General features: G+C 59.2%; 1 protein-coding gene across 2 annotated transcripts in view; it reads left to right on the forward strand.

Annotated features, from left to right (window-relative positions):
- The first annotated feature begins 2,702 nt into the window (after positions 1 to 2,702).
- GSE1 (Gse1 coiled-coil protein) overlaps positions 2,703 to 26,666 on the forward strand; it is a 102,046-nt gene continuing 78,082 nt past the window's right edge. For both annotated transcript variants that reach the window (XM_069868580.1, XM_069868582.1), the window contains exon 1: positions 2,703 to 4,641. In XM_069868580.1, the coding sequence (XP_069724681.1) occupies positions 2,752 to 4,641 (1,890 nt within the window). In that variant the 5' untranslated portion in view covers positions 2,703 to 2,751. The remainder of the gene's footprint in view (positions 4,642 to 26,666) is intronic.

Genomic DNA, 26,666 nt, shown 5'->3' on the forward strand with positions numbered 1-26,666 from the left:
GGCTTGCCTCGATCCCCACGCACCCCGGGGGACGCGTTTGCCGCCAGGGCATATGTTTTCAGTTCTGGCTGAGGCCGACTTGAGAAATTTTCTCTCCCTCCCAGCTTCTCTGTTGCAAAGAGCAACCGCAGGGCCGGGGCAGCACAGGATGATAAATGAGCTGCTCTGGCCATATGCAGCCAAGGCCTGGGAAGCTGCTGCGAGGCAGAGGGACATGGGGAGAGCCAGGGGCTCATGGTGCCTCCGGAGGGGCCGGAGAGAGGCATGGGGAGGCTGGTGTTTTGGGGCAGGACAGGGAGAGGAGTCTGGCCCCGCTGAGCTCTGGTCCTTGAATGCAGCGCGTTGTTTTCTCACCCATCTGCAGAGCAGGCGGGTGAGCATCTGTCGACCACGCTTGGAGGGTGGGTTGTGCCGGTGGCTGCGTCTCCCCAGGGAGCTCTGGCTGCGCAGTCAGGGGCAGCCCAAGACCCTGCTCCCCAGGGTAAATCGAAAGGCAGTGGCAGAGGATGCAGAGATGGGGGGTTTAAGCTGAACATAGGAAAAAAAATTTCACAGAAAGGGTCATTGGGCACTGGCAGAAGCTGCCCAGGGAGGTGGTTGAGTCACCTTCCCTGGAGGTGTTTAAGGGATGGGTGGACAAGGCACTGAGGGGCATGGTTTAGTGTTTGATAGGAATGGTTGGACTCCAGGATCCAGTGGGTCTCTTCCAACCTGGTGATTCTATGATTCTATGAAGCGTTGCCTGATCTGGGACTACTGCCTGGGCTCAGGGACCCTATCCCACCCAGATGGCCCTTTCCCGTCCTGGAAAAGGTGTGACACTGGGAGACCATGTGCACCTTTAAAGAACATCTGAGTCATGTCCATCCAATGCGTGCAGCGCTCCTAGCACCCTCGCTGCATAGAACAGCCGCCACATCAGGCCTATAAATAAATAAAATATAACGAGGCCCTGCTGTCTTCTGGAAACCCCTGAAAAAGCCCCGTAGAGCCAGTTCTCCCAAGGTATCATGTTCCCCATTTTGTGTGTCGCCTCCCAGCCCCCCCACCCCCCTTGCTCCTTTATTGCCAAAGCCATCTGCGTGGAAACTGGATCCGAGTCCCCAAAGAGCCCTCCTGCCCCCTGCCCACACTCCAGCTGATGTCACACAATCTGTTTGATCTCACAGCCAGTTGCTGGGGAGTGCCGGACGCTGTCACCCGCGGTCTGGGTGGGAGATGATATCAAGGGCTGGTCAACCCAAGGGGGACGCAGCTGGGGGTGCCCCAAGGGTGCAGGCTGTGCTCACACTGGGAGGGTGATGAGGAATAGGGATGATGTGGCTTCTCTGCATCGGCTGGGTGTCCTGATACATGGCTCGGACATTCAGCCCGTGGTCCCGCCTGTCTGTGTCCCATTACTGACTTTGCCTCTTCGGGTCGGATCCTGCACCCTCCTTCAGCAGGACAAGCTCAGGGCTTTGCAAGGACAAGAGAGGAGATGTTGCAGTGACTCGCCATGAACTCAAACTCAGCAGCGCTGCCAGGAGCAGGCTTCCTCCTGAAACGACTCCTTAAAAAATGCCCTTAGAGCTGCTAATATATTATTTTTTATTGGGAGAGCCGTGCCGAGACGGCGGGTGTGCTGACTAGCTGCTCGGACAGTTAGTAAGTCAGGTTTAATTGTGGCTGGACCCTCAGTACAGTTTGCACTTCCGCGGTGCCTTATTGTCCAAGGACAGCGAAGTGCTTTACAAGCATTAAATCTTATCGCAGGCTGCAAGGCAGGTAAGGATATACCAGGATTATTGCATGCGTCGCTGAAACACGGCCAGCACCGGCTGGGAACACATCAGCTATTTACCAGCGAGTGGCAAAGCGATGCAGCATTTTAGGACCAAGCGGGAAATAGAATCTGGTATTGAACTGGAACAGCGGCAGCACTTTTTGAACGTGAAATAAATTACTGGGGCTTCTCTCGTCGGTCGCGACATTGAGTTAATGGCTGGTGGGCAGCGCTGTAAAGGGCAAGGACGTGGCAAAACGCGGTGGGCTCCGTCCTGCCGGCGTGAACCTGGACACGGTGCCTTTCCACACAGCTTTGGGGAGGGAGAGCAGCACAAACAGCCCGTGAGGGCGGGTGGGTGATGATTTGGGGAGGGGGGAGCTGCACAAACAGCCCGTGATGGGGGGGTGGGTGCTGCTTTGGGGAGGGGGCAGCCGCACAAACAGCCCGTGGGGTGGGGAGGGGGCGAAGCAGCAGTGATGGACGGGGAGGGAACCACGCGTGCGGCCGCTTCTAACCCCCTCGGCGAGGTGGGTTTGTGACCCCCCCCCCCTCGGTGAGGTCCCCCCGCTCCCCTCCCCGGGTGCAGCCGGGCTGGGGGCGGCTCGGGGGGGCGGCTGGTTCCTCCCCCCGCGGGCAGGTCCTGCCGGGGGGGGCCGGGGAGGAGCCGGCAGAGGCGGCGGGGCAGCCGCCCTTCCTCCGCGCCGCCAGCGGGACCCAAACTTTCGCACCGAACTTTTTTATCCCGGGTTGTGCTTTTTTTTTTTTTTTTTTTTTTTTTGGTGTGTGTGGTTTTGTTGTTTTTTTTTATTTTTTCTTTCTGGTTGTTTGGGGAATTTTTTTTTTTTTGTTTTGTTCTCTCTCCTCGGCGGAGAGGAGGCGGGCGGGAGGGGTTGGGGGGTGGGGGGGTGGGGGGGGAGCGCTCCACAAACCCGCCCCCCGAGCCTGCGTGTCCGGCGGAGCCGCGGGATGAGCCGGGGGCGGCGATGAGCGCGGCGGGGCCGGGGGCGGCGGCGGCGCCGCTTTCCCGCAAGCAGCGGCTGATGGCAGCGCTCTCGGCCGGCGACGCGGCGACCGCGGGCGGCCCCGGGGCTCCTCCGGCCGCCGCCGCCCCGCTCTGCTGCTTCATCTGCGGCGGCGGCATCAGCCGAGGCAAAGAGCTCAAGCTTCACGTGCGCCCCCCCCGCGACCACCGACCCTTTTTCCCTTTCCTGCAGCACCAGGAGCCGGCGCCGGGCGCCCGCGCCGTGTCCGCCGAGGGCTGCGCCTTGGTCTGCGCCGTCTGCCGCTGCTTCCTGGGCGAGCAGTGGGACTCGTTCGAGCGCAGCCGCACGCCCGTGGAGAAGCGCATGTACTGGCTGAAGCGGCCCCACCAGTGCGAGGCGCCGGGGCCGGCGGGGGGAGCCGCGCTCCGCAGGGGCAACGCGGGCTGGGACCCCGCCGCGCCGCCCCCCCGCGCCGCCGGCCGCCGCCAGGAGGAGGAGGAGGAGGAGGAGGAGGAGGAAGGGCTGGCGGCCGAGCTCTCCGAGCTGTCTGACGCCCTGTCGGAGCCCGAGGGGGCGGGCAGCGCGGCCAGGACCCCCCCGGGGGCGGCGGGGAAGCGGTGCTGCTCCTCGGAGGACAGCGAGATCAACATCACCAGCGAGGAGGAGGAGGAGGAGGAGGAGGAAGGCGGCGAGCAGCCCGCCTGGGCGTCGGGCACCGTGTGCTATATCTGCGGGAGCCCCTTGTCGCCCGGCGGCCAGCACCGCGTCCACGTGCAGAAGCAGGAGAAGGGCTCGCCGGGCCCCTTCTTCCCTTTCCTGTGGCTGCACAGCCCCCCGGCGGGCGCCCAGCCGCTCTCGCCCGCGGGCAGCACCCTGGTGTGTCCCTGCTGCTTCGCCTCCCTCATGCAGCAGTGGCAAAGCTTCGAGTTGGCCAACGTGCCCGTGCTGCAGCGGCTCTACGTGGTGCCCCTGGGCGCGGGCGCCGTGCCCGCCAAGGGCCGCCGAGGCCCCAAGGAGGACGGGGCGAGCGCCCCGCCGCCCCCCGAGGCTTGTTACCTGTGCGGGGAGGAGTGCAGCAAGGATGCGTGGCCCGTGGCGGCCAAGATCACCAACGGCAACGCGAAGAACACCATGCATTTCCCCTTCCTCAGCCTCCTGCCGTGCCCGCCTGGCGCCAAGGGGCTGAACAAGCACTGGGAGGTGAGCAGCTGCCGCAAGTGCTTCGGCGTCTTGCAGGACTTGTGGGCCATGTACAGGGCTTGTCACAACGAGGAGCTCATCACCTCGGTGCAGAGCTTCTTGGGGAGGTACCACCAGGTCTTCTCCGCCGGTGACCCCGGCGGGCTGGCCGCCCACCCTGCCATCAAGCCCGGTCCAGCGTCCGTCTGCTACATCTGCGGGGCCGAGCTGGGAGCTGGCAAAGAGTTCCAGCTCAACGTCAACCCGCCGGGGCGATTTGGGGAGAAGGAGCCCTTTTTTCCCTTCCTGACCGTCTACCCGCCCGCCCCACGGGCGAGACCGGCTGACTCCACCGGGCTAGTGGCCACCTGCATCCTCTGCTACCATGACCTGCTGGGGCAGTGGCTGCAGCACGAGGGCAGGAACTCCCACCACCCCAGCAGCGCCTGGTCCCGGCAGTACAAAGTGGAGACCTTCGTCTGCTTCTTCTGCCGGCAGGAGAAGAAGCGATGCCTTGGATTAAAAGCGGTTCAAGTGGCCAGGCTTCCCGTCTTCCTCTACACCCTCCGCGTGGCCAACAGCTTGCTGGTGGATGATGGGAAGCAGCTGACCATCGGCGCTTGTGCCGAGTGCGGTGCTGTGGTCCGTGCCGGCAAGAGCATGACCCCGCCAGAGCTGCTGGCGGTGGCACCCCCAGCTCTCCTCCCCAAGGTAAGGCAGTTGGCCTGGACCCCATCCCTCCCCTCCCAACCTTTCCCAGCTCTGTCATCAAGGAGGAGGTGGAGCAGTGACATAGATGGATGCTCTTCTTTCTGGGTCTGGTCTGTGGGGGTGAATGCTAATGGATTGGGTGCCTTTAGCAATGAACTTTTGGAGCTGTCAAAGCTGTGAAGGAACAGATAAAAATCCTTCCAAGAGGTGGGGAGAGCCAAGACCCGTCCGGTTGCAGAAGTGTTGGCGTCTGCTTGCTCGCAGCCCTCCGCAAGGGAGGTGGGGGCCAGCGTGGAGGAAATCCTGATCCTGCGCCGCTCGCTGTCAAGGGTGATCGGAGGTGCTGGCGGGGTGGCGGGGCTGGCCAGCCTGCCCTCTGTGGCAGCATCCTTGGGAAGCTTGAAGGAGTGTGTGGCTGTACGAAACTTCCCAACATCTCTCTGGTTCTGGTTTTAGAAGGTGCCTTCATCAAGGTTTTTTTTTTCTTGGAGAAACCCCAGCCCTTCTCGCAGCCTGGGGGCTCAGGGCTGGGTGACCTCTGCCTGTGTTGCTCTGGTTATCCTGCAGCAAGGGACCCCCAAGCAGCATCCTCCTGTGCCTCCAGCCCCCTGTTCCCTCCAAGCCACTGTGATGGAGCCCTGCAGCCTTGAATGGTGTCATGGGTGTCATCATCCAGGTGCTACAGGTTTCTCAGGCCGCCCTTTTCTGCACCTCCCAACCAGGCTTATGTAGGGAGGGCCATCACCTAGAAAGCGGCACCGCACAGCGAAAATTTACTAGTCGCAAACTTGCCTTTCTCGTGGGATGGGGAAATAACTGCTTTTAGCTCCAAATTTCCAGCTTTCAGGAGCATGCTGGAGAGCTGCTGCTCTGTATCTGCAACCCAGGCCCTGGGCTGTGCTCCATAAAATGCCAGCATCCTGAATCCCCAAGTTCGTTTTCAAAGCCTTTCAGCTCCATTCGTAGCCAGAACCCTGTGGCTTTCCAAAGCGCTGGCATTTTCTTTAGAAATGTAAACCAGCCCTTCCAAGACAGCGCTCCTTTTCTCTCCGGTTGCTCTCCCTTGGCTGGTTACAAATATAATTTTCCATTCAGCCATGCTGGCTCCTGAGCTGGGGGGACACTGCTTGGAAAGCCACCGGGCAGGAGCTGCACACACGGGAGGGTCGGCGTGTCTGTTATGGGCACAGAGAGTGGCAGGATGGTGCAGGAGGTTGGATTGGCACCGGTGATGGGAATCCTCCAGAAGCCTTTGCTTTTGGATGGTGCCTCCTATGCTTCATCAGCCCAAGCTGGATGATCCTGACATCATTGCGGGTCATTTGTTGATGCTGATGATTTATTTTCAGGCTCGCCCGCGCGGGAGTCTCCTTCCAGCCAGCTGGACTTGCTGTGTGCGGAGGCGTCTGAGATGGTGAAGATTTTCTGGATGTTGCAGGTCGTGTGGTGCTGCATGGGTTACGATGCCCATGTGGTCACGGCCATCCTCTGTGTGTCCTGCCCCTGGTCTGTGGGCAATCGCAGGGCGCTGGAGCCCTTGCTGGCTGTTGGCTGCAGAGGGCTCAGGAGGCTAGTCATGGGGTGATGCTGGGGTGATGCTTCAGCAGAGCCTGGGTGTGTGCAGCTGGTAAGGGGGACAGCATCCTCATGTCCCCGCTGGGTTTTCATGCCTCTGCCCTGTTAGTGTCCCCAGGCCACATCATGGGGACATTATGGACAGAGACTCTGTTCCGGCTCGGATGCCAGGGTTGGGTGCTCAGGGGTGTTCCCTGCAGGGTTCTGGAGTTCCCTGCCCCCCCAAGCCTGGTGTTTCTCAGCCATGCCAGTCCTTGCCTTGCTGGCCCCAGCCCCAAACTCCCACTTGGGCTCCTGCCTGCAGCCCCGTCTCTGACCCAAGCAGCTCTGAAAAGCTTTTGTGTGGGGCTATGAAAGGCAGAGGGGGAGGAGGAGGTGGAGAACGCGGAGGGTGTCCTGGGGAAGGGATGCTATTCAGTTTGTCTCTCTTGTTCTCTGGGTTTGCTAATGAGCAAATTAAGGGGCTGCTGCGACGGGCAGGGTGGCAGGAGGCAAGGCAGAGCTGACTGGGGAGCGCACAACCAGTCCAAGGACTGTTTCTCTTTGCTGGGCTCTGCCATGTCCTAGTGGTGACTCTGGCTGGCCAGAAGGACCTCTCGCCTTTTCCCTCTCTCAGGCTGAGACCTCATATATATCAAGGTTATTTTAAACATAGCTTAATGCTGGTGTAGGCTGCTTGCTGAATTTAACTGTACCCTCGTGCAGCCACGCTTGCTGCTGAGAGTCACCCTGGATGAACCTTTCACCTTTGTGTGTCAGCCGGGTCCCTGTTCAAAAGGGATCAGGCATAAGGGAGTGAGCCCAAGGGGTTAAAACCATCTCCCTGTCCCTCACAGTTCTGCAGCTTCAGTTTTTCAATGTGCTTGCTTTTCCATATGCCCAGGATTGACACCCCCCTGCTTGTAGAGTGGGTGGTTTGCTACTGTTCCACCTGCAGGTGGTTGACCCAGGAGGCTCAGAGTTTGAGACACAGGGTAAATGCATGGAATGCCACCCGACACCCCCACATTTGCCTCTCAGCAGGACAGCAAAAGCAGGATGGGGCTCAGGTCCTCTCTGTAGCAGCTTAGAGGTGATAACGAGGGAACCCCACCCCTCCACCCCACATCGTCAGGAGGGTGGAGGCTCTGGTATTCTGGGTGGAGTGATGCTTCTGCTGCTGATTTGGTGTTTGGGAGCAGTGGGGCAGATGATGCTCTGTGGAGATGTGGTGGTGCCTGAGGTCCTGCATGCCTCAGGAGGCTCTCTTGGAGGTAAGGTCTGCAAGCAGAGGGGCTGCTGCAGGAACCTTACTGCTGTTGGCTTGGGTGGGTTTGGGTTCTCCCACCAAGGAAAAATGGCAATGCTGAGCTTTGGTAAGGGTACTGTGGCATGGCTGCGCTTTGGCTTGTCACGCTTGGTCCCTCGGAGGCGTGCAGATGTGTGCCGTGAGACTGCGTCTTCCTTCCAGCCGTATCCGTGCGAGGGGGACCTGTGCAAATCTATGCATTTGTTGGGGCAGGGCTCCTGAGTTTGGGGTGGCTGTGCTGCCACCAGGTATGATGTCTTGTCCTCGTGATCTGGAGAAACTGCCTGTGCATCCCACTGTTGAGTCCCTGCTGCTGTCCAGGAGTCGTCAACTCCTCGGGGTGCTGCGGGACAGGCAGGTGCTGTGAGCAGAGCAGGTGTTGAGACCAATTGCTTTGAAACAACCATAAAAACCCTGGACTTGGCTGGTGTCCAGAGGCGATGCTGACCCGCATCCCTGGCTGGCCGTGCCTGCTGAAGAAGCCTCTGAAACTGCCCCTCAAGCCCTCCTGCCGTGTCTAAAAGGGCAAAGCGCTTTGTCACTGTCACTCTCAGGTCAAGGGCTGCTTGTGCTCGACCTGGCGTTTGCTGTACTTGCTCCCATCCTTCCTCAGTGCCAGCACTGCAAAAAGCTTCCCTGTGCCTTCCTACTTAATCTTCACCCGCCACTGCTCTTGCTGCAATTATGTAGCTGTATAAGTGAGCTTTGTTGGTTGTTTGTTAGTTTTCTTGCAACTTTTTGCAAACACACTCAGGTTTCTGGAGGACTCTCAAGTCCCACCGTAAGCTCTCTCTGTTTCCTTTGGGTGCTGCGTCACGCTGTTCAAAATTTGCAGCTGGTGCCACCCCACTCCTTGGCAGGACCCAGACCTTGCTGCTGTGTTCTAGCCCTGTCCTCAGGCTGGTTTCTGAGCATCATCTGGTGTTTTCCATGCTTGTTCCTGCTTTGCAGGGGACACCTGGGTCTTGTGTGGGGCTGGGTCTTGTGTGGGGCTGTGCCTGGTGAGGCACGGTCAGACTCACTGAGTCTGTTGTGTTTAGTGCTCGGCAGCAGTGGTGTTAACTCAGCTGGGAATTCAGCCCTTTTTTTCAGGTTATGAGCTCCAAAGGTCGTGTTGCATTTCCCAGGCACTTGGTCAAGCTTACAGCTCTCGGTGGGCATTTTCTTCTTGTTTTTTAAGAAAGGTATTGGGCAAACATTAAAGACTTGTGTCCTCGGCTAAGCCTTGTTCCAGTAAAGCTGAGTAGCAGCAGCTCCTGGATGCTGTGAAAGCAAACCCAGGAGGTAGAAAGCGATGACTGACCCTCCTCCCTCATTGTACTGGGCCATGTTCTTAGGGAGGGTGTGGATATCCAGGTGTATCACAGCATGAGAAATAAGGATCCTGTGCAGGAAGGCTCTGAGGTCGTGGCTGGACAGGCAGGACCTCAGTCTTGTTTGCATCTTTTATTAACTCTGAAGCAAACGCCAAAGCCCTCTAGGGAATGGCAGTGTTTTGGGTGGTTGCACTTCCTCTCTCAAGTTGATGGCTCCTCCACACGTCCCAGGCTTCATGTTGGGCTGCAGTGGAGTGGAACGGGCTGCATCAGGCTTCTGCTTGTCCCTTAAACATAAAGGAGGAGCAGAACCAGGTCTCATTCATCTACCTTTTTTTGGCTTCTGGCTTGGGTTGGATTCGGTGGTTATATCTGTGCTTGTGCCAGTTTTTGCCATCACGAATTCTAGTGGCTATAGAGCAAATTCAGGCCAAGGTATTTTAAGCCAACTTGTTGGGGATAAACCTGGTTTGTTTGCAGCATATGTCCATGTAAAGATGTTTTTAGCGAGGCATGCATTGCCTTTCAGCAAAGCAGCTTCCTCCGCAGCGCCTGCTATGGCTAACACCAACTGGGTCTGGCATTTTCGGATTTCAATCCCAGCACGGAGGTGGCAATATAATCATGATATGACTTCATGTCTCGGGGCATGGCTTCCCGCAGGATCGTGTTCCCAGTTGGCAAACAAAGAAACAACATGAGGAAAATATGCTGCCTGCTTTTTCCTGCTGATGAGGTTACGCTGGGTTTGGAAACCCGTGCCCCCTCCATCCCTCCTCATTGTTCCTCACCACTTAGGCTGTTTCAAAGTCACCCCGTGGACTGGTGGCTTGTCCCCTCATGGGGTCTCTGGCTAGTGGTGCACGTCCTTCAGCCATGGTGGGATAGCAAAGGAGCCTTCTGCTTTGGCCAGGCTGACCTTGCTGTACCAGCTGTCCAAAATACCAGGGCTCCCGTGCTGCTGCCAGCCGCTGTGTCCTCCAGACCTTGTGCTGACTCCACAGCTCACCAGCTGGCTGCTATATATTTCTTTTTCACCCACAGTACCCCCCTCTCCACCCTTTGCTTTCTCTCTGTCTTTCCCAAAAGCAGCAGTGGAGGACTGGAAGCTCAAGTGCTGCCTCTCCCCTGCAGGCGCCTGCCAAAAACACTGGCCTGAAATGTGTGCTGCCCAGGAAATCCTGCCTGCACCCCCCGAAATATCCCCTGCAGCCCCCACTCAGGGAGAAGGACTGGCCCCCTGGTCCCCTGTGGTGAAAATGCTTTTGCAACTGCTGGAGCTCTTGGTGCAGCCTCATGCAAAGCCACAGCCAAGTCGGGAGATTGGGTAAAGGACAGATGGCCCTGGCTGTTGCGAATGGACAGATGTTTTGTCCAGACACTTGGCCTTTCTCAGCCATCCAGGAAGCAGAGTCACGGAGGGCAGCCTGGGATGTTCTTCCTGGCCAGGAGGAGCATCCCTGCAGTGGCAGTTTGGGCATTTGGTTTTGCAACCACGTTGGTGATAGCAGGAGCTGGCTTTTCACTGTTCTCGGCTCTCCAACGTGCCAACTGGGTCCCCTGCTGACACCTCTTCTGTCATCCTCAGGGGCTGAGCTGGGGCCAAGGAGATGGCTCCATCTCCCAAGCAGATTCTGGGGACCCCTGTGGCTTTGGTGGCAACCTGGGCCATTTAGTGGTGTCATCTGCTGTGACCTAGGTCTGGGCTGTTTTTTTAAGGGGGGTTACATGCGCTCTATTTGCTCCTTGTCAGCACTTTTGGCACGTGCTGCTTGGAGCAGGGTGCTCTCCGAGGCTCCCTGGCTCGGCTGGCAGTGCTAGGCTCTCACAAGTGCTGGGCTTTCCTCTGCTGTGAGCAGCTGGCAACGGGAGACCTTCCAGTGCTGCAATAGTCCTGGGCCCCAGCCCAGGGCTCTGACAGGTCCCCCCACCGCCAGCGCGGGCGGCAGCAGCACCTCGAGCGTGCCTTGGCTCCTTGTAGCGCTGGTGCCACGTGTTGGCAGGTGCCAGCCTAGCTTTTGAGGATGCGGTGCTGCTCCTCGCTTTCACCGCTCCTTGCAAAAGGCATCGCTCCCGGCCATCGGAGCGTGGTTTCCTCTCCCTGTGCTGCAGAGATGATGCTGGAGCCCTGGTGCCAGCCCAGACTGCTGCGGGCAGGTTGTGGTTTGCTCCTGCTGCAGGATGAGCAGCTGCTCCAGCGTGGTGCTGGCGGCCCCACCAGCCTCTCCTGCCACCCTGGTGCACACAAGCCTTGCTGCATCGTGGCTGGAGAAACACCCCATGCAGCTGGCCTGGCCTTGGTGTGACTTCTTTCTCCCTTGGATCTTCAGTAGCAGAGCCTGGAGGAAAGGGATGGCTCCCGCTCTCGCTCCGGGAAGGAGTTTTGGGTGGACTTTACAGCTTGGCATGAATGTGATGCTGCTTCTCCCTCTTTATTTTCCTTATTTTTTCTCCCCGCTTCCACATTAGTACAAGTGCTGCCAGGCTTTAGTGACTCTTGGGAGGCTGAAGTCAGCTGTTTACCCGTGGAGCTGGCGTGCTCGGAGCAGCAGCTGCTCCAGCATTCGTTCTCTAACCTGCCAGCCCACGGTAAGGTGCCTGTGCCGAGCGTGCCTCGACCTGTGTCAGGGCAGGGCGAGAGCTAGGGCTGCTTTGGATCGCGCATCGGCGGCACGTGCTGGACGGTGCTGGGGTGTCTGTGCTGTCAGGGCACAGGTGTAGGAGCTCCCTCCAGCCAGAGAACTGTCAGGATGCCGTGTTTCGGTGCCCATATACAAGCACTAGTGCTGGATGGGCCATTCCCAGTTGCAGAGAGGACCCACCGCAGCGTTTACTGGGCGTTATTCAAGCCCTCGCGCGCAAATGCAGGAAATCACAGTCTGGACAGGTGCTACCTCTTCCCTCTGGCTTCCAGCAGGGCTGGTTGAGACTTTGCATGCCCTGGTACCCAGGCAGAGCCAGATGCTGCCACAGCTGGCAGGGTCGAGCAGCAGAGTGCTGGAACTGGTTTTGACTGGGGATGTGTGGGAAAGGTCCTGGCACCCTCTGTGAGGGATGCAGCAGGGACAGGAGGGCTTGCAGAGACTCATTTGCACCCCTTACTCTCTCCTAGCTCTTCTTGTTGAATTTTTGGCTTCAAGTTTAGAGCTAAAACAAGGCTGAGACCCAACTGGGATGCAAGGTAGGGTCATTAGAGGAGATGGGTGGTGGCAACCCTGCAGCCATGAGCTTCCCACGCTTACAGCAGCTGCCTGCTGTGGTTGGGGGAGGACTGTGGTGGTGGTTTCCAGCCAGGGGTATACCGGCACCAATTTAGAGCCCGTACTTTTCCTAGAGCTGCCTGCCCTTCTGTGATCCCCCAAGGCTGCATCCTGGGATGCTGGCACCCATGGTATCCCCAGCAACAGCTGCTTTTGGCACTGGGGCTTCCCTCGTGGGGGCAGCTCACTCCTTTGAGCCCCAGCCAGAGTTGGGTGCCTGTCGCTGTGGGCTCTGCTGCACCACATGCAGGTTGGTTTCCCTTGTTGTAACCCTCCAAAATAGTTTTGATAGTCCCTGTTGGCTTTGCCTTCCTTGGAAGCCGACAGCTCTTGGAGCTGGGGGGGGCACCAGCAGCCACCTCAGTCCCTGGGGAGCCGAACGCAAGGACACTGCGGTTTCTGGCCGGGACCTTGGAGCCGGGAACGTTTTGGTAACAGCCCAGGCGTCAGCTTCTTGCTCAGCGGTTTGCCTCTGTGGTGAGACAGACAGACAGACCCGGGGAGGGAAGGACGGATGGACAGACAGCTGCGCAAGGCGTCTTGGGAGCCACGTGTGGGGTGTGGGGCGAGAAGCAAATTGCCACCGTCGCCTCCCATCTGCTTGCAGCATGTTTCTGGAAGCAGGCTGACTTCAGTCGGCCACGAAGCTTTTCATCAAGTGGTGATCAAGTGCTAGTGATTTCAGTTATTACCCCGGCCAGAAATAAATCTATATATATTTTTTTCTGTCTCCCACCCTCCCTCCTTGTCTTCACTGCTAAAACAGCTGCATTTTCTTCTCCCCATCTCTCCTCCTGGCTCCTTGCAGCAGGCACCATGAGTTATCCCAAAGCGAAAACACAGTAAAGACAAGGCCCTTCAGTCTTCCCGAGAGGTAACTGTGCCAAGGTCAACCCAGCATGGGGACAGGGCCCTGGCTGCTGCTGCCCTGGCTCCTGGACGCGGGTGGCACCCCGGGGGGGTTGGCACACCCCGGTGCAGAGGGTTCCCTGGGGAGCCAGGGGGAAGCCGCCTCTCCTGCCTGCAGACAGAGTCCAGATGCCCTGCCTGCGGTGTCTCTGGAGAGGGAGATGAATTCGCTCCTGCCGTCTTCTGTTTTTAGTCCAGAACATCTGCACAGTAACTGGGAAATCTGGGCTTTCTCCTACTTCTTGGCCAGGTCCTGTCAGTCCTTTCCTCTTCTAAAAAGGGGTTTGGTGGCTTTTTTTTCCTTCCCCTTTCCTTCTGTTGCTTGTGCTGTGTAACCATAACCTGCTCCCTGCTGTGTATCCTGTTGGGTTTGTGCCCAGATTTTACACCATACAGCTGCTGCAAAGCAGGGATGGCTTTTGGGTCACCCAGTGTCTCATCCACCTCCTGAGCAGCCAGCGACTGCCCGGCGAGCAGATTTTCCCATGGGGCTGTCCCCAAGGTGGGTGGCTGCTGGCACGGGGGATGCGCTGGGGTCACATAAACTGCTACATTGCTTACTCCAGCTGATTTTACCTCACTGATCCAGGCTCTCAGGCCTGATCCTGCATCTCCAGAGCCCAGGCACTGCTTGTAACGTGCTTGGGGCTGTATAACCCCGGTGCTGCCTGTGGCTCCCTTCCAGGAGCTGGCACTGGGAAATACACAGGGCTGCAGCAGGGTGGGGGCCACCCTGGTCCAAACGCTCCCCCCTCCCTGGCTCCCCATTATTTCCAGCAGCGAGTGGCTTGGCGAGCCTGGCCCTGGGTTGGCTGGGACAGCTCTTGGCTTGGCAGCATCCCATGCGGGTGAGGTTTCTTCTGCAGCCCTGCCTCTGGCTTGGGCTCCTGGCAGGGCTGCCCTTGACTCTTGGGTGCCCTGGGCACCTCCTCTTCCTCCCTGCTGCTTCTACAATGCCATGCCAAGCCATGGGGGCCTTCAGCAATGTGTCACCCCAATGTTTGCAGCGCAGGAGTAAATGCTGCTGCATCTCATGTCCTTCGTCCCCTCCCCATGCATGAGCAGCCCTTGCTCTCAGCAACCTGACCTTCCTTCACCTGAGCTGCTGGGCTCCAGTGAGCCCTGATCCCTGTTCCACCCTTTATTGTACCCCCTTCTCCTTCACATGCGTTGTTTTCCTCCCTCTTTGCTCTCATCTTTGTTCCTTTGCTGTGCTCCCATCTGCACAGCTCGCTGCCCTGTTACTGGTTGCACTGTCCCCGTGCCCTCCTGCACCCTCTGTTTGGAGAGGAAGGAAAGCACTTAGAGGAGAGGGAGGGCCAAGCCTGGGTGATACCAGTAGAGGTTTGACCCTGGCTTGGAGAAAGGACTGACTGATCAGAGAGCATCTGGGGCCACAGACACCATGGGTCCCCTCGTGCTGGGTTGCAGCCAGGAGAGCCGGGGGTGAGCTGGGGTCTTGCAGCATCCAAACAGACAGAGGAGGAGGGAGATGCCGCCTCTCTTTTGGCACTTCAGGGACCTTGGGGAAAGTGCCTAAATGTACAAGTGGTGCTGCCTCCCCTTGCATTTCCTGCTCCTGGAGGGTGTACCCCTCAGGAGAGGTGGTTTTGGGTGGACTTGAGGGCCCTGAGGAGATGTCTGGGCAGAGTGGCTGGGAGCTGGACCCCCCTGGGCATCCCCAGGTACCTGGGCGTGCCGTGCGGCTGCAGTGCCAGCTTCACAGCTGCTATTTCTGGCCTGTGCGTGGCCTCTGTGCCGCAGCCACCAGCACCAGGGCAGACAGGGTCCTGCCGCCGGCAGCTGCTGCCCTTTTCCTTTTCATTGCCTTGGACCCATGGGATGGATGAGGACAGGATGAGGAATCCCCCCGCAGCGTGGGCAGAAATGGAGAAGCTCGAGATTTCTTGGGATGTCCCCCCCAACGCCAGCCCTATTTTCCTCCTCTTTAAACTGTTTGGTGGGCGGCTGTAAAAATAGCACTTGGTTTGAGTTAAGAGGGTGGTGGGGAAGGGCTGGGAGGGGGCTGGGGTGCAGGGGGAGGTCCGGTTTCTCCTTTTCCTGGAGGAATTAGGGAGGCCACATGCTGCCAGGAGTGTTTGGCTGGTAGAGGCAAGCGGAGGCTCCGTGGAGGCGAGCAGGCGTCCGCACAGATGGAAATTTGATCACCCACGGCTCAACAGATTGTTTGATTTATTTTAAAATCAAGCAGATGGCTGCAACAGGAGTTTGTTTAAGTTCAGCTCCGAGCTGGGCCAACGGCCAGGATACTCGGGGGTAGGCGTGCCAAAAAATGTTCAATGACTTTGGTCATCACCCACCTCTCCTCCTCCCCTCTCCCTCGCTCCAGCGCACACACCCCGGCTCCCCCTCTTATCACATCCTCACCCTTCATCTCTTGGCTCTAGCATCTCGCTTTGTCTCTCCCAGGCCAGCATGAAGGCTTGCCCTCTACTTTTCCTCCCCTCTCGTTTAACTCTTCCCCATCCGTCCCCTTGTCCTGGCTCTCTTGGACCAGGGGGGTCTAGGGAGGGCCCCTGCGATGGGGAGGGAGAGCAGCCCCTTCTCTGGGCTCCCTCCTAATCTTCTTCTCTGGGTCCGACGTGGGATGCATTGCTGGGAGGGGAATGAAGGAATGAAGGCCCAGAGGGATGCCCTGACCTGCGTGGCCGTTCTTCACAGTGGGGAGGGGGTGGATGGGTCCTGGTGTCCCCCCACCCTGCCTCAAATCAGGAATGGCTTGAATGGAGACAGGGTCCCAGCACTGTGTGAAACTGCTGGACAGTGGGGATGTTGAGTTCTTGGCCTGGATCCGTTGTCTTAGGGTGCAAGGGGTGACCTGGGGATGGAGGAGAGACCCTAATGTATCATGTGGTGGCCCTGGACTCATTTCTGGCCCCACCACCATATGATCAGCAGGGAAGGAGCTGGTGGGAAGCAGCCTGGGATGTGCTAAACTGTTGTGAATGAGAAAGGGGAAACTGTGTTCAGTGCTTTAAATAGCTCCATGCCACCAGGCTGGCTCTGGGGGCAACACGGGGGCCCTAGCACATGTGGCCATGTCTCCTCCCTCTGTCAAGGAGCATCTCAGATGCTTTCCCTCACAGGTAAAAAGGACCTCCTTGCATTTCCTGGGATGAGCGAGTGGGATGCTCTGGGAGCACTGGGCATTAGGCTCATGCTCCTTGGTGGCCTCGGGATGTCCCTTTGCCCTGTGCCAACCCCACGCAGCTCCTGGCATCGGCATAGCAGCAGGTTTGGCATCTGGCTGGTAGGACCCTTTGGCTGCAGGTTTTTGCACCGGGGATTGCCTGTCATCCCATGTCTAGGAGCAGGGGTGCTGGGTGGTGGGATGAGGCTTCTCCCTAGCATCTGACCCATCTCCACAGTGGGACTGGGGGGGCTGCAGGTGCTGTTGGGGAGAGAGGGGCTGGGGTTGGAAGGGGTTAAGGCAGGCGAAAGAAAACAAGAGTGCTGCAGGGCCTGGGTGGCTGACAAGCCAAACAACTGTTTTTGACTCACTGTTGCTGCCTTGCCAAGTGCAATTGCTTCCACATTCCCATCCCCTGGCTGGAGGGGCGTGGAGACATTGGATTTTCATGGTCGGGAGGGGAAAGGGGATGCCGGGGCCGGGGGAGCGCCAGTGGGAAGAGCTGGCTCCACACTGCTTTTTGTCTGCTCTTCTCTCATTTATTCCCCTCTCTGTCTAGTGGCAGGAAGGGGCAGGGGGTGATGCTGCCAGGGGATGATGCTACCAGGATCACTCATGCCAGCTCTGGCTGGAGCATCCCTTCCGCTAAGCCCCAAAGGATGAAAAGGGAATGAGGGGGTTGAAATACACCCCCAGGGTTGGACTACCTTGCTTTCTCTTGTTGTTTGCCTGCAGCAAGGCGACCCTGAAAGGCATCTTCTTCCCTGCTAGGAGGTGCTGATGGGTTTTGGGGGGCAGCAGCATCCCTTTATCCTCTTCCCAGCTCCTGTACCCTGTCTCCTGTGGCAGCCAGGGATGGAGCCCCTCATGCTTGACATCCTTATTGCAGCCCCATGTAGGGATGGAGAGTGACCCCCTTGCAACCCTGCCTGGAGACTCGGGTCTCGTGCAGAGCTGGGCCCCCCACCAAGCCTGGCTGAGGGAGTGAGCAGAGTGTGCTGGGGGGGCAAATCTGCCAGTGGGGTTTGGGGGGATGCTAATAAAATCCCCAGGCCTCGGAGTGCTGGTGCTGTTGTGTTGCAGACAAGAAGAAATAAGCCCTTGGAGCAAAGGCTGGGTAGTTACAGCAAGGATTTGAGCTACTTGGGGTCGCTGCTTTGTGGAGTTAATTATCTTCTGAGTCTTGGGTTTTGGATGGGTTTTTTTTTGTTCCTTGGGATTATGTCTTGGCAAATGAGGCGTTGTTTTAAAGCACTGAGCTCTGCTCCCTCTGAACTCCTGGCTGCTAAGTGGTATGTAGGAGATCCTGGTCTTAAAAAAAACCAACCCAAAGCACACCCTCAAAAAAGCCCTGCTGCCTCTGCAGTGCAAATATGGGGCCTGGGGCAGCTCAGGAAGATTTAATGTGTTTCTGGAGCAGTTTCCTTGAGGGAGCTGGAGCAGCAATCTCCTTGGGGTGCCCGGTACAGCACATCCCTCCCTGACAGCACTGGAGTGGAGCTCCAGGACTGCAGTCCTGGCAGTGCTGGGGGCTCTTTGGTCCCCTTCACTCCAAAAACTCCAGTCTGGATTGGGGTGGCTGAGGGGAAACCTTTGGGAAGGTGTGAGGGTCATGCTGTGACTCAGCCCTTGGGTGAGGTGAGGCTTTATGGGCTGCCTAGGATGGTGGCAGTATCCCTCGTTGGGATGCTACGGGGTTGGGATGCTGCTGCAGCATCACATCTCCCTCATCCTCCATCTCCTGGGGCTTTGCAGCCACCTTTTGCAGCCTTGCAGAGGTAATTTTCCTCCTCCTGGCAAGCAGCGAGGGCCTGTGCCTGCTGGAGGAGGTGGTGTTGAGGTGCAGGCAAGTTTGCCTGGATGCTGTCAGCCACATGGGATGAACAGAGTGCCCTGACAGGAGGGAAGGCAAATGCATGCTTGGCTCCCAGTCTGCCCCTGGAGCCTCTCCTGTAGGATGCGATGCTTTGGAGTGACTCCTCTCTCTCCTGTCACTGGTACCTGTTTAATCTCAGCCTCATGTGCTGACACCCGGGGAATGGATGCAGAGCCAACCTTCTGATGTCGCAAAGAGGGATGTGGCAGCGATGGAGCTCGGGAGGAACATCTCTTCCCTCTTAACGCTGCAGGAGGGACTCGTAGAGTCTGGTGGGGATTTGGGAGAGACAGCTTATGCTCCAGTCTGGCAGCTGTCAGGTCACACCACTGGGACAGACCCGCTGTCCTTCATCCCTGCAACAGGAGGGCTGCCTGCCCCTTGTGTGCCCGCACGCATCCACAGCGCCTGCCACCCTGACATCGTGTCACCTGAGGCAAATCCTCCAAACTCCCCCGTGGGGGCTTTGCCAGGGAAGCAAAAAACTCTCCTGGTGCTCCTCAGTTGCGAGTGGCAGGGGATGCCTGTGTCTCCCTTGTCGAACACCTTGTGGGCTCCTAATCCAGACATGAGAAGGCAATTAGGGACCGGGATCCCCTTTCGGAGGCAGCAGATGGGGCGCAGCGACGTGCCGTGGGGCTGGGGAGCAGCGGCGAAGGGGCCGACGCGCAGCAGCTCTGCCTCCTAATGTGTTTGCAAATCCTCACCAGCTGAGGGGATTAAAGCCGGCATCTGGCTCGCTTTATAATATTAAAACAAAGGGAGTTGTAGGCGCCATGATCGGGGGCAGGCGAGGGAGGGAGGGAGCAGGGGGGGCCGCTGCTCTGCTTGTCGTGATGGGAAAGTCTGCAGGAATTCCCCCCAAAGCCTTTCCTGGGAGGTTTGCACCAGGGAATAAAGCTGACGGGGGTGTCCTCACCCCGCTGTCCCCACTGGGCTGCGCAGCCTATCTTGCAGTGGGGTGTAGAAGCCCCCTCACCCCAGCTCCCCAAGATGAAGGGCAGCACTGGGGATGCTGGAAGCGGGTGGACTGTGGGATTTGGGGGGTTTTGTAGGGGGAGGTGGGGGGTGTATATCTGCTTTTTTCCACCCCATTGCGCCGCTCTGGAAGCGGCAAGAATTCAGGAAGCCGGCGTGCAGCGAGTGCCAAGTCAGGCTGTACCGCAGCCAAGCCCCTGCTTGTTTTCTCGTCTTGCTGGAGCCAGTAAGTGACCTTATTAGCTTAGGGGGCAGCTGCCTTATTAACACACATCTGGCGGCGAGGAGGCCGCATAGTCCCTATATTGTCTCCCTGGCTGCTCCTAAGCCGGCGGTACCTTGCTGGGGGGTTACTCCACGGATTTCCCCCCCTGCCCCCTGCCCAGTAGCAGGGCTGGCACCTGGGGTGACCCTGCTCACCCCATCCAAGATATAATCGTGGGGGGGTTATGCTCGGGGCAGGATTAGGCACATGGGATTATGCGTCTGTTGAAGATTATAATTCAAGATTATAATTTGTGCAGTTATAATCTGCAGGGGGGTGTGTGTGTGTGTGAGAGGGGGTCCCCCTCAGTGTGGGAGCCATCCTGCTGGCATTCCCGTGGATGTCACCCCATCTCCCACAGCGCTTTCTTCTTTCTGATGGGGCAGGCTCTGCTTTTTGGGGCACAGCATCCCCCCTCAGTATGGGACTATGCCGATGGGCTGGACCACCCGTGCAGCATCCTTGCATCCCTGCCAGCAGTTAGGGTGGGCATGGGGATTTCCCTCCAGTGTGCAGCAGTGATCTGCATCAGAGCGTTGTGTAGCGAGGAGAGCCTCCAGAGTGCTGGCTGTGGGTTTTTTTCTAATGGATTTGGTGCTTGAAGGGGCAAGTTCCCAAGGGGTTGTGAAGGCTCTGGCTGTGCCAGGACTGGGAGTTGGGGGCTTTGCCCTGTGCCTCATCACCCCAGGCTCTGCTCTGGGCTGTCCCAGTAGGCGTGCATCGTCTCGTGTGGGACCCCACACCCAGCACCCGCCTTCACCCGGCACCACTGTGCTTCCTCTCCCCGGCTATAATTATATCTGTGTCTGAGAGAGCCCCTGCGTTGCGCATCCCCAGGGAGCAAGGACGAGCTGGGATGTGGGGAGCCAGTGTGCTGGGCGCTTGCCCATGCCTCTGCCGTTCAGGGATGCCGTTCGTCCTTCTTGGCGCGTGGGGGAACTCGGCAGCTCTTGGCTTCTCCCTCCTGTTTTGGAAATTCAAAACATTTACAGGGCGGCCCACTCGCGCCCTGCCTGCCACGGAGCGAGGCACTTGGCTGACTCCTCTGCTTTCCTTGGCCGCTTCTCCCTTGCCTTCAGGCTCGTCTGGGGGGGTGCTTTTCTCCACCCCTTCCTCTTTTTTTTTTTTCTTTCTTTTTCTTTAATTTTTTTCCTATGGTATAAGCTTGAAACAACACAACCAGCCTGCAGGAAAGGCCATCGAGGGGGACAGGAGGCAGAGCCCCGGGGTAAGCGTGGTGCTGCCATTGGCAGTGCCGGATGGCCCCTTGTGTTGACCTTGCTCTCCGCTGGGAAGGGCGGCCGTGCCGGGCAGCCCGAGCAGCCCCGTGCTGTACCAGCACTAATGAGCTCTGCCTGAGCAGAAAGATTAATTAGCTGCTAGGAGGGGGAGGGCATCCTGCTGCGGTGGCTCTGGTGCCGCTGGGTGCAGCAGCGGAGCCTGGCACGGCACAGTGCCCGATCCTGCGGCACTGACGTGCTTTTGCTCAGGGCCAGGCACTGCCAGGAGGATGCTCCAAAAGGAGCCGTGGGTATTCCTGGAGCAAATGCCACAGGCCAAGTAGGGAGAGGAAACCCCCAAGCAAGTTAGCGCTGCACTGGGAAGTGGCAAGAGCTGCTGTTTGCCCAGGCTCCTATCCTCTTTTTTTCCCCTCTTTTTTTGAAGAAAAAAAAAAATCCTTGTGAAGGGTTTTTTTTCCTCTGTGGTTGCTCCTGTGCTGTTGTTCCCCTAGGAATGGGAGCTGAGGGTGGGACCTGGACAGGGCAGGAGCCCTTACATTGTGAGGATCTAAAATAACCCTGACACGGACAAGGTGGCAGCTGACCTGGAGCTGTGCATGGGCAGGATCTGGCTGTGTGCTGCGGCTCAGCCCTGGTCCCACTTCTGCTATGGCCAGGACAAAATCTGAAGGGCTCAAAGATGCTCAGGAGCATCGTGCTGAGGGCTGTCACCTTCCTGTCCCTGGGAGGGGGTATCAGGTGTGGCCTGGGGATTTTGGCATCCCATTTAGCTGGGGGCACGGGGTGGGGAGGGCTGTGGGGCTGCTCTGTGCCTGTACCCCTCTCCCTTCTGGCAGTCAGGAGAGCCAGGCACGAGGGGGGGCATTGGGGGGCCCCCAGAGAGACAAGCAGGGACATCATGTCAAGGCCGGGAAGGTCGTGAGGATGTGGAGCTTGAACTTGAATTAGATGGTAATTGCGACGTGCCTAATTACAGGGAAAGAGCAAATCACTCCAGTGCTTCATAAAGTGTCTGACATGGAATAACGAGGATAATTAGCAATCAGACGGGAAGCTGCTACCTCCTCGCTCAAGCGCTGTCCCCCGAAAGCCCCGGGGAGCCCCACACTGCAAAGCATCTGCCCCGATGCAGCAGGGGTTGTGTTGCTTTTGCCCCCTCTGGCATGGAACATGTGCCCCCACCGGCATGGGATATCAGCCCTGCGAAGCCATCCGTGCAGGGGCAAGGTGTGGCTGGTGGCTGTGTCCCCCCTCCAAGGGGGTCCAGTGGCTGTGCCAGGTGTCTCCGCATGTGCGCACGTCCAGCTGTGCCGCTGTGCGGTGCCGGCAATGCATTAATGCTGGCTGACGCTAGAGCGCACCAGAAGCTTGTCGTGGCATCCTCCTGGGGACACGGCACCCGGCAGGGCCACCTGCCCCGGCCACCTGCCCACGGGCATCCCTGGGTGGCCCCAGAGGTACCCACTGCCACCCCACTGGGGACCTCGGCCGCCCTTGGTGGCTGCAAAGGACATTGTTAGTGGGTGTCAGAGTTGCGATTGATGATGCTAATTGCACCTGGGAGGAGCTGGAAGGGATGTGGTGCCCCAAAACCCACCCCTGTGCTCCCGGTCAGGCCAGCATTGCCCACAGGTACCTGGGAGGAGGGTGAGGAGCATCCGGCTCCCAGTTAGCTGCCCCTGTGAGTGGTGCTGTAGTTGGTTTAGGGAATGCACCTCCCTCAGGAAGGCTGAGCTGTGGGGCTCATCCCAAACCTTGTGTTCTCCCAGCTGGGGGTGGGGGATGGAGGAACACCCGCTGGACAGCATCGCCCCAGGCAGGGGCTGATCCTGCACCCTGCAGCCCCCTCTCCAGCATCCCCCACCTGCCCCCTCCATGGGAGACCTGTTCCCTCCTGCCACATGGGGAGGATTTGCTGCAGGTGACAGGCACTTGAAAGCTAAGGTATGAGTTCCCTCCTAGGCAAGAAGGGACTTCTTTCTAGCCCCTATATGACCCTGGCTGGGGGGTGCCAGGCTGCTTTGGTGGCTTTGCTCCAGCTCCCACTTTCTCCAGAGGTCCTGCAGCCACCTTGCTCCTGTCCCCAGCTGCCCCATGGTGTGACCCCCCCAGGGACCATCCTTCTGCCCCCTTCCTGGCATCTCCCAGGAAGCCCATGGTGGATCCCAGCTGAGTTTGGACTGATCCCATTGCTGTGACTGCGGAGAGGGCTGGGTGCGTTGGCGCAGTGCACATATTCATGTGGGTGTCCCCGGTGCTGGGGCAGGGTGGGGGTCACCCTTCCCAGCCTGCCCTCCTCCATGCACATCTCCTTGTCGTCTCTCCTCCTGTGGGGTTTTTTTTTCTTTTTTTTTTTTTTCCCCATCTTTGAGCAGCTGTTCTCTAATAAGCTGTTAATGATGATACAGTAAGTAGAAGAGGAGAGTCCTGCGGGAGCTGCCACGATTTGTGTAATTGGTCTCGGAGGAGACAAAAGTATCTAATATTTACATGCCGGTATTAGTCCCCTGGGAGCGCTGTCTGGGCTGGCACGAGGAAGGCAGCTCCCAGCCTCAACCTGTCTGCTCCTAGCTGATGGATCGTCACATCTCTAATGTATGAAAATTGCTGTGCAGCGGTGGGGAGGGGGCCCCTGCACCACGCTGCTGGCCAGGCGTGGTGGGAGGCTGCCCCCCAAGAGCATGGGGATGGCCCAGCATCCCCTCAGCTCATTATCCAGCTGGTTTGTGGGAGCAGCGGAGGTTGGCTGAGCTGCTTCCAGAGGGAGGATGCTCTGGCATGGGGAGCCCTACCCTGGTGTGCGATAGAGGCAGGAGCCAGGGCTCCCCAAGGTGCTTTGGGTGGCCTCTTGAGATACAAGCAGGCTCCTGAGCTGGTTGGCCAAAGCCTGGGGCAAGGAGCTGGAGAGAGGTTCTTGCACCTCTAGCTACCAGTGCCCTCTCCCCTGTGCCAAGGGGTAGGGTGGCTCTACCAGGTCCACCAGGAGCTGTGCTTGAGCTCCCAGATCGGAAGGCAGCGCTGGCGTCTTTCTCCTAGCTGGCCAGGTGAGCCATAGGGCTGGCTAGTAAGCTCTTAATGGCAGGAGAAACTGAGGCACAGCAGGGCTGGGGAGCTGCCTGCCCTTCCTGCAGCAGCCCACTTGGTGCCCACGGGGGCTTTCCCATTTCCCCAGTCCCTGTAGCCCCTGAATGTCCTGTGTCCCCAGGGCTTTGGGGCTGTCCCCTCTTGTTGTGGGTCAGAGCTGGCCAGGTTTGCTCGGGGTCGCTGCCACCAAGACAAGCCACATTGGGATGCTGGGGCCACGCTTGCGCTGGTGCCCAAGTTCCTGCACCCCCAGACTTGCCAGCGGCCCCGGGAGGGAGAGGCGGCAGTGGGAGCGGGTTGGTGTGGAGGCACCCAGCCAGGAATACAGAGTGGGTGCATCCTTATTACCTTCCCCGGGGCAGAAAATGGGGGGGTGTCATGGCACTCTGACCCATCTCCACTTGCCCACTGGGGCTCTGGAGGGGGCCCCCAGCGTCCTGCTGTGCCCCCGCAGCCCTGCGGGATCACATCCCCCACCTTTTCCACCCAGATTCCCTGCTTTCCCATTGCCGTGGCAACCTCCGGCATGGCAACTCCAGCGCCTTCTGCAAGGGGAGGTCTCAAATGTGCCCTCCCCATCCCTGGGGTCTGTCCCCCCCGCCAAGGAAGAAGGATGAGGGGGGTGCAGGGACCTTGTGCGGGTGGCCGGGGCCCCAGGAGGGGTTTAATTTGCAGGTTGCCAGGCTGGGCATCGCTGTTTGCCCTGAGCTGCCCTGCTGCCCGCAGAATCAAAGGCGCAGTGTTTTTCAACAGCTTAAAAGGAGAGCAGGCAGGTTTGCTTTGGAGTCTGCTGGCCTCATCCTGCCTGCTGGGGCCGGGCTGGGCGCCACCGGGACCTGGCAGCTGCGACTGGGGTTATCCGGGGGCTCCAGGAGAGAAAACGGCTGGGAGGTGAAGGTCGCTGAGCCCTGCCAAGCTCATCACAGGGCTGGAGGCACTTGGGGTCTCCTGGGTACGCGCTGGTGCGGCAGCAGTGAGGAGCTGTTGGCTCTGGTCCATCCTATTCATCCATCCTTCCAGCCCTTTTCGGTTGTCCTCTCTGCTCCCGGCTGGGATGCTCCAGCCTTCTCCATCCCTGGCCTCCTGCCAGCCTTTTCCCACACCTCCCTAATCCTGAGCTGCCGCCCCGGCTCAGATGCCACTTCCCAAGTGCTGGGAGCAGCTGCTTAAATATACCCGAGCTGGGGAAGCAGGACCTGGCCCCTGACCTCCGGGAGAAACCCCAGGGGTGGGGGGACAGGTGGTGGGTTTGGCACGGGAGAGGAGGAGGGGGCACATGTCCCCAAAGCCCCTTGTCTTGTCTGCCAGCCCTTGTCCAGGCCAGGATGGATGGACTTCATGTTTGCGAAGGGTTTGGTGCACCCTCCTTCATCCAGGATGCGTTTGGTGCCTGTGGGGAGCGGGGAAGCATCCCTGGGTGCTTGGAGGAGCGGTGTTTATTGCCACCCGTGCCCTGCTGTGTGTGCCTTTGGGGGGAGGAACCCTCTGCCTCCTTCCCCTCCCGCCTTATCTGTTAAATCTGCTAAGCAGGGGAATCGGTGCAGTCGCCATCTGTGAGCCTGCCAATAATGGGATTAACTCTTTCCCCTGGCTGGGGCCGAGCCTGACGGCGTTTCAGGCATCTCCTTCCAAAGGGGACCCCCACTGCCCCGCTCCTGCCTTCCGGGAGATGCCGGCGGTGATGTCCTGGGGTCCCTGAGATCACAGGGCTCGCTGGGGCAGCCCCAATCTGTCCCCGTACAGATCTGAGCTGCTGGCACAGACCTGCCGCCTGCCTGCCTCAGTTTCCCCCCCTGCCTCAGTTTCCCCTCCTGCTTCGGTTCCTTCTCCTGCCTCAGTTTCCCCCCCGTGCTTTGGTTCCTTCTTCTGCCTCAGTTTCCCTTCCTGCTTATGTTCCTTCTCCTGGCTCCAAGCAGGGTGGTTTGGGGCATCCGAAAGGGCTCTGTGCACCTTGCAGCCGCTTTGCTTGCATTCCGAGGGGAGGGAGGGGGGCACACATGAGCTTGGGGGAGGATGCTGATCCCTACCTCCCTGTCCCACATCCGTGGGCGGTGGGATGCAGGGATGCCTGCCCCCCCCCCCCCCAGGGATGCTGAGTGCCCCCTGCCCGAGGCTGGGCCAGAGGTGGGGACCCCAGGGAGGACGAGACGCTCCCCCCACCCCCCCGCCTCAGCCTTGCAGCTTCAGTCCCGTTCCCCGAGGGGGGGGACGCCCCCGCTAATCCTCTTAGGCGCTGGCTGCGCCCCGGAGCAGCTGGCGAGGCTGGATCCGGCCGCTGCCCATCCTCCCCTCCCAACAGGTGCCCCCCCAGACCCACCCCCCTCTTCTCGCAACACCCCCCTCCCCACCGGGGCTGGGCGCAGGGCGAAGGGCTCCCCGCAGCAGGCAGCCCCCTCTCCCCGGGGCCGGCCCGGGAGCGCTCATTAATTATCTAATCTTCCCTTTATGTTTAATTTACAGCCCCGCGCGGCTCTGGCCATATGCTGCTTTTGTTGTGTCTGGCTCTTTGTTGTGGCAGGCAGCGGGGGCTGGCGAGACCCCCCCCTCCCCATCATCCCCCCCCTCCCCTCTCCATCCTTTGATCCCCCCACTCCTCCCCAGCACCACCCTCCAGCCACCCCCGCGGCACGGTGGCGAGCCCCGGGGAGGGGGTAAGTGCCTTTTTCTCGGTTATTAATTTCCCTGACCCCCTCCCTCTGTCCTTTTCCACCCCACCCCCCCCCCCCCCCCGCCCCCCCAAAGCCTCTCTCCGGCGGCTCGGGATTTGATGGTTGCTGTGCGTGTGCGCGGTGCCTCCTCCCGCTCCGCCGCCGCCGGCGGGGTCAGCGCTGCTGCCCGCACCCCGCACCCCGCACCCCGCACCGCAACCGCCGCTGCCGCACAGGTAGGTGCAGGGCACGCAGCTGCCTCTGTGTCCCTGGCCCCCCCGGGCACCCCTGGGACAGCTCCTTTCTGGGATGGGGAGGAGGATTTTTGTGCCCCCTGTTAGGTTTTTGTGCCCCCTCCTAGGTTTTTATCCCCCCCTCTTAGGTTTTTATCCCTCCCTCGCAGATTTTTGTGCCCTCTCTCAGATTTTTATCCC

Source organism: Phaenicophaeus curvirostris, chromosome 14, assembly GCF_032191515.1.
Source record: "Phaenicophaeus curvirostris isolate KB17595 chromosome 14, BPBGC_Pcur_1.0, whole genome shotgun sequence".
Taxonomy (NCBI): domain Eukaryota; kingdom Metazoa; phylum Chordata; class Aves; order Cuculiformes; family Cuculidae; genus Phaenicophaeus; species Phaenicophaeus curvirostris.